General features: G+C 53.5%; 1 protein-coding gene across 1 annotated transcript in view; it reads right to left on the bottom strand.

Moving 5' to 3' along the window:
• Positions 1-689: 689 nt before the first annotated feature.
• Adamts16 (ADAM metallopeptidase with thrombospondin type 1 motif 16) overlaps positions 690-7,258 on the bottom strand; it is a 99,896-nt gene continuing 93,327 nt past the window's right edge. The window contains exons 21-23 of the mRNA XM_070042150.1: positions 6,039-6,251; positions 3,019-3,166; positions 690-1,986 (exon numbers count right to left, since the gene is read on the bottom strand). Of these exons, the coding sequence (XP_069898251.1) occupies positions 1,871-1,986; positions 3,019-3,166; positions 6,039-6,251 (477 nt within the window). The 3' untranslated portion in view covers positions 690-1,870. The remainder of the gene's footprint in view (positions 1,987-3,018; positions 3,167-6,038; positions 6,252-7,258) is intronic.

Here is a 7,258-nt window from a genome sequence, read left to right as displayed (position 1 = left end):
TCCTGGGAGGCCAGGCCTGTGAAACAGGACCAACAAAGGCTGGCAGCGAGCGGGCCACAGCCCACCTCCAACCTCCGCAGCCCCAACGCCCAGGAGCGTGCAGGAGCCAGCACACACATCAGCCGGCATGCACGTGTGTGCCCCCATTTCCTGCCAGCCAGTCGATCCAGACCTCAGAACTGCCAGGCTCCTTAACACAAAAGCCCAGCCTGCTCTCTCCATGTCTGCAGCTCTGCTTTGGGGGCGCGGGGTGGGGCGAAGCTCTGACTCCTACAAGCAGGCAGTTAATGGTCATGAGAGCCTCCTCTTAGCACGGGCACCATCACCAGCCCCAGCCACGGGCCCTGCGGTGCCCGCTGCCCCGGCTGGAGCCCTCTCAGCTCCAGAGCTTTCTCCCATATTCGAGTCGCCCTTCTTCCTGTCTCTGGGACTCTTTCCCCAGGGTGTGTGGCTGGCCTTCCTCCCGCTGAAGGCAGGACTCGCACACAGCTCAGGAGCACGCAGTACAATGTAAGATTTATTACAAACTTCAGCAAATATAAATATCCACGTGCCTTTTAAGAACAGAGCCACACCTTAGGTGGTGTGGACCAGAAACAAGCACCAATGGTGATTGATGATGGAAGAGGAGGAGGAGGAAGAAGAGGAGGAGGAGGAGGAGGAGGAGGAGGAGGAGGAGGAGGAGGAGGAGGAGGAGGAGGAGGAGGAGGAGGAGGAGGAGGCGGCGGCAGTGGTTAGGGGTGGAATTTGCTCTGCAGCCACCAGTGTAAAGGTACTTGATCTTCGTTCTCAACTATGTTATGGAAACCATCTCATTTATCGAATACATTTTTATTTATTTATTTTTGTTGGTCGTGGGGTTTGAACTCTGGGCTTGGGCGCTGTCCCTGCACTCTTCAGCTCAAGGTGAGCACTCTACTGTTTGAGCTACAGTGCCACTTCAGATTTTCTGGTGGTTTATTGGAGATAAAGAGTCTCAAGGACTTTCCTGCCAGGGCTGGCATTGAACTGCGATCCTCAGATCTCAGCCTCCTGAGTAGCTAGGATTTCAGGCGTGAGTCATAGGTGCACGGCTTATCTAATACATTTTAAACCCCACAATGTACAAAAACAAAGCCTGGGCTTAAGGCTCCTGCCCCTCCGGGCTCACAGTGGACGTCTGTTCTGGTTGGACCCAGCTCTTCTGAGGATGGCTAGGTTTGGTGCGACTGGTACTTCTGATCCACGTGAACACGGGAAAGCGTTGAGGTGTGGGTTTAAGTAGGAGCACTCACTGGAAATAACTGAGCAAGATGAGAGGTAAAGTACAGAGCACCTTGGCAGGGGTTTCCTTTTCATCGTTACCCTACTCAGAGTCCAAATCAGATGGCAGAGCCCCAGCAGGCTCTCCCCAGGCAAGACCTGGGCTCCTGTGGCTACTGAAGGGGAGCCGGGCAGGGTGTGGGGGCTTCCAGCACCTGCCCTGCACCCAGACCGCGGGGTCTTCCCTGTGGTTACAGGGTCTTTTGGATGGCTGAGAGAGATAGTTCCTGTATTTCATGGCCTTTTTATTGTTTTCCCCCAACACATCGGGAATGTTCTGCTTTGTCTTTCTGCCTTTTGGATCTGACTTAGCTGAAATCACAATGGTGAGCTCTGTTTCTCCAGCTCTTTAGCACCGGCCCCTGCTCGGTCAGCCTCCATCACCCCACGTTGCCACCCAGGAGAGCATATACTTGCTTAGACACCCAACACACGCATGTCAAAGAGCCCCACACGGCCCTCGCTCCCGCGGCTGCTCTGGGCCCTTCCCGCACGCATGCTGACGAGCTCTGCGCGGCCCGCTGGGCGGCACTGTGGCGTCCTCGCTGCCGCGGGGCCTGCGCTGCTCTCACAGGTTGGACTCTGCGCAGGCCTTGCAGCACTGCTTGCTGTAGAACTCATGGCTGCACACCCCGTGCTGGGGCGTCAGGGAGCACCAGTGGAAGTAGTCTCTGCAGAAGGTGTCTGAAAGCAAGCGCAACCCGGTCAGGGTCAGGGAGAGCTCCAGGAAGGCCCAGCTGCCCAGCCCCAGCTGCAGACACCCCCACCGCGTATCCGTGTGCCTTAACGAGGTTGCTCTCACTCAAACCACCGAGGAAGGGGAGGGCATCTCTGTAAGTCTAACAGTGCGCACAGAAGTCACCTGCTGACAACTTCACTTCTGTGGACACTTCACTTCTTCTTGTGCTAAGTGCACTGGAGCGCCTCTATCTTGGAAAGAGCCCTCTCTCTGCTCTTCTCCCCGCACTAAATGTTGAATGCTCAGTTCATTAGCTACAGCAGCTCCTTGCTGTTTGCAGATGCATTTACTGTAGGAGGAGCCACCAGGTAGGTGGCCACCTCTGTACCCTCTGACACACTTAGCACGCGCATGCGCGCGCGCACACACACACACACACACACAGTGTTTAGGGATTACCTAATGAATTAGGGGGGCTTTGCATCCTGTAGGGGAAATACTGCTATTATTAAAATTGTGTTCCCTAAATATCAAAGTAGCATTATCAAAAAGATCAACATAATAATGTCCTCCCCCTCCCAGTACCGAGGTTCAGATTCCTGGACTCATGCCCGCCTGCTGGCCAGGCAGACGCTCTGTCCACTGGCCTCTGCTCCTAGTCCCTTTTCCTCGTATTTATTCTTTCCTGGTAGGGCTTGTCTAGAGATTTCGCCTGAGGCCTGCCTCAGACCTTGGTCCTCCTAGCTATCTCTCCCACACAGTGTGGATCAAAGGCCCAGCATCCTTTATTTTGATTTGTGTCCCCAGTGCCTCTGCTTTTTCTGGGGTGGCCTGAAAATGAGTAGCCTCTGTCTGTGACCCTTTGGTTGTAAAACTGGAGGAGAAGGGAAGAGAGAGAGAAGGATAGAGCAGACACAAGGCCTCCACACTGGACTCCTAGGGCACACCTGCTTCCTCAGGCCTTCTAAGGAACGGCTCCAAAAACCTGACGGCCCCGGCCTCAGAGGCCAGGGCCGGCGAGAGGCTGGGGTGCGTACCTCGCTCCTCCACCACGGGGCAGAAGTGGGTGTTACAGGCCAGCGAGGCCTCAGGCCTGTGTTCCGGGGAGCAGCTGGAGGCTGGCCGGCCCCCTGACAGACAGTGCACGGTTCTTCTCTTCACACCACCTCCACAGCTGGCTGTGCACTGCGGGAGAAAAACCACAGGTCTCCAGGTCAGGATCTCAGCAAGAGCCTCGCCGTCTGCACGCCAGCCCGTCACCACAGAGCTGCAGACCAAGACGGGACCCTCCACACCGCCCGCACCACAGCCCGCTCCCCTCCCCAGAAATCTTCTCTTCTCCTCTTCTGTCCTCTCTTAGTTCCTAGACTTCATATGAGAATGTGGGATACTTGTTTTCTGAGTTTCACTTATCTAACACAATAATTTCTAGTTTCAGCTTGCAAACAATGTGATTTCATTCTTAATGGCTGAATAGTACTCCACCAGGTATATATGCCGAATTTCCTTCATCTTTCCGTCTACTGATGGGCTTCTACCCTGACTCCCTAATTTGGCTATTCTGCATATGCTACAGTGATGATGGCTTCCTCTTTGTAAGTTGTTGGTTGGTCTTTGTGGAGCACAGTGATTGCTAGTCTAGGTGGTGACAGCTGCACTGATTGTCCTATTCCATCATAATCACAGGGACTCCCTGCATGCCCCTGATGTGTTGCGGGCATCAGAGGACAGTCCGTACATAGGCACAGGCTTGTTCTTGGCGGCCAAGGTCTCACACTTTTATTTTCTGCGGCTAAGCCTTGATTGGGAGTCTTCATTAAGTTCCTTTACTTTACCATTGTCCTGCTGGCCTTAGTTTATGCTAAATCTGGAGCTTCTACTCATTGTAATTCTTCCCACTCTCCCAGAGACCAAATGCCAACACAATTCAAAGATGGAGTTGCACAAACTTCAATGGCCTTAAACCTGAGTGGGGCTGTGACTCTGATGCAATACCAACTGGTTACTGGGTCTCCTGCATGCAGAAGGTGAGTATGGCAGCCTCATCTGTCAGTGCCGAGGGCAGGTGCGGTCATTACCGGCGAGTGACAGCAGGGAAGGGTCCAGGGCCGTACCGGGCCTGCATCTGTCAATCACCTATGCATTGCGGGTGCATGTGTGCACCGGGCTCAGGACTGCAGTCTTAAGGGCCAGGGTGGGAAATCACATGTGTTGTCTTTAACATGGGAACCTGTCCTTCATACCCTCGGGTCTCCAGGTCCACCTGTCCACCATCCTACTAAAAAGCTGGAGGGTGAGACAGGCCCCGACATGTGCACCTCTGCCATGTGGACCGGCACAGGTTGCAGCACGTGGCCATCCTAAGCTGTTCCCAGACCAGAGCGTAGGAGCCACCTGCTGCTCAGCTAGGAGATAGCTGTGATCTAAGCCAGTCCTCCATGGTGACATGTGGGGCACTCACATCAACAGAGATCCTGCAGCGCCAACCCCAGGAATGACAACCTGTAACTGCTGTAGAGTAAACCCGTCTGCTGGCCGAGGTCGGCAGGCACTGACCATCCGTTGCCGCTGACCACTTCCCACATGGGGAGGGCCCAGCCCGGGCCATAAAGCACTCACACCAAATAAAGCCCTGTGACTTTTCACCCTGTTTAAAAAAGCTGTGGCCTCAGAATCATGATGAGCCACAGTCTCTGATAAAAATTACGTATCACCCAGACTGGGTATTTCAGTGGCACAAGCTACTGAAAACAGGTAGATTTTTTAAGCTGGCGTTTAAATTAAATATCGCTACATCTTGTTTTCCTCATTCTAAATGTGACTGAAGTTTTTGCATTTGAACAGTCAGGTGAGTGTTAGTTCGGTAGCTAGGTGCTGGGATGAGAATCACTTTAGAAGCCTCAGTTTCTCCTCCTTGTGTCTGACTTACATTTCTCATGGGAGAGACAAGTTGCCTTTGCTCCTCAGATAGCGCTTAGCTCATGTGGCTGGAAGACAGTGTAGTAAGAAGAAAAGAAAGGGAGGTCTCCTAGAAAAGATGTGTGGGGTTGACGCTTTTCTGTCCATTGACGAAAGGAAATATTTGCAAGGGGCATGTGTTGGATACCTCCTGCTCCAATAATTTAAATAATTTCTGTCTTAAATACCTTTGGGAGAATGTGTTATCCTGTTCTTTCACTCTGACAACACACCTGAGAAAATGACCTTAGAAAGAAGTAGGGTTTACTTGGATTTGTGTTTGCTGAGGTTCCCTGAGGCCCCGTCCAGGGGTGGCTGGCTTCTACCTCAGTGGCAGGCAGAACAGCTCGGGAGAGGAGGGTGAGCTGAGGCGAAGGTGCTCGCCTCATGGTGAGAAAGGGGGAGAGAGGATGGAGCTGGAAGACGGCTTCAAGGGCGTGTCCTCAGCACCCGCTTCTACCAACCCGGCCCCGACTCCTCAGGCTTCCATTGACTCTCACTCTGCCAAGCTGTGAACGCACATGTGAGTTCGTGCACTGCTGAGGTCAGAACCCTCGGCTCTGAGCACTGCTGCACTGGGACGGGGCTGTGGCTCAGGTGGTAGAGCACTTGCTTACTGGAAGGTCCCCAATTCAATCCCTCGAATCTCCAAACAAACACGAACACATACATGCATACACAAATAACTAAGTCTGCTTCATCTCAGTTTCCCAACTGGGCTGGGGTATAAATCAATAGCGCTGATCATTACTGATCATCCATGGTAGGTGGGGTGTGTGCAGAGTTGAAGTTCCCCGGGGGATGGGGAGGGCCAGAGGAAAGAGCTGTGCTCAGCCTACAGACAGCCATAGATTTATTCTAGATCCTCTATTTCTTCCTGTTCACACCAATCGCTAGGAGAATTTGCCCAGATTTTGTCAAGAAGCCACCTTCCACGGAGGCTTCAGCGGATGTGGGCTCCGTCCGTGCTGGGCGTGCGGTGCAAGAATGGGGCCTGGTGGGGCCACACCCCTGCTAGGACTCCACACACAAGCCAGCTCTTGGCTTCCAGGCAGCAAGCAGTGCCCAGCCCAGTCCTCAAATGTCCACAGCCTCTTACCTGGGACCAGGGCGAGGCAAACCAGCTGCCCCGTGCCGCGGGGGGGTGGGGCTGGCTGCAGGGCCTCAGGGCGCAGGTGCGCTCCAGCTCCAGGCCGGGCTGCGGCAGAAGGGCGCACTTCTTCCAGGGCAGCTCCCGGTACTTGCCGGAAATGTACTTTTCTGCACACTTCAGGAATCTTTTCTGGGTTCCTCTTTCACACGTCACAGAGCACTGAAGATAAAGGACAAAGGGATTCTTAGATTTTTTTTTTTTTTTTTTTTTTTGCAAAACCAGTGATCAAAATCTCCCCTGATGATATCAGATGAACACGTAATACACACATCGCTGATGATATCAGATGAACAGGTAATACACACATTGCCATTTGAGGAAAAGGCTCACCACATCTTTTTTTTTTTTTTTAAAGAAAAGGAAGATTAAGCCAGGTGCTGGTGGCTCACACCTGTCATCCTAGCTACTCAGGAGGCTGAGAGATCTGAGGATCGAAGTTCAAAGTCAGCCCGGGCAGAAAAGTCCATGAGACTCTTATCTCCAATAAACCATCAGAAAACCGGAACTGGCGCTGTGGCTCAAGTGGTAGAGCGCTTGCCTTGAGCTGAAGAGCTGAGGGACAGCGGTCAGGACCAGAGTTCAAGCCCCATGACCGACAAAAAAAAAAAAAAGAAAGAAAGAAAAGAAAGCTTGTAGGCCAGGCCTGACAGCACACAATTATAAGGCTAGACTTAAGAAGCCAAGACTGGAGAATCTGGAGTTCAAGGCCAGCCCGGGCTACGTAGAAATCTCCTCTCTGAGGAAGCAAGCAGGAGAGAAGGAAGGGATTATTCATGCAGATGGGAGCAGGACAGTCTAAAACCATAAAGTAATTCTAGAGCCTTCTTTTCCCAGGTGTCAGTGAGGCAATCACCCAGGCCCTGCGGTGAACGCTGACGCTTCGAAGGGTGTGTGATGTGGTCTGCAGCACGGGCACAGGCCGAACCGCCCCAGGGAGCACCAGGCCTCCCCGAACCCGGCTGCCGCCTGGGAAGGAGCCACAAGGACACAGGAAGGAACCCCGCTTGTGCTCCAAGGCAGCCTGCAGCTTGGGCCTTCCTGCCTCCGGGACAGGGGCGTCTGCGGGCAGGCCTGCCACTGGGTGACTGCAGCCTTGTTGAGTGAGACAGGCTCGTCTGGATCCCCGGGGGGGGGCCCTAGCAGGGGCCTCAGCCCCCCATGCTCCT

Source organism: Dipodomys merriami, unplaced genomic scaffold (assembly GCF_024711535.1).
Source record: "Dipodomys merriami isolate MVZ:Mamm:240054 unplaced genomic scaffold, mDipMer1.0.p SCAF_32, whole genome shotgun sequence".
NCBI classification, from domain to species: domain Eukaryota; kingdom Metazoa; phylum Chordata; class Mammalia; order Rodentia; family Heteromyidae; genus Dipodomys; species Dipodomys merriami.
This window is presented reverse-complemented; position numbering and strand designations above follow the sequence as displayed.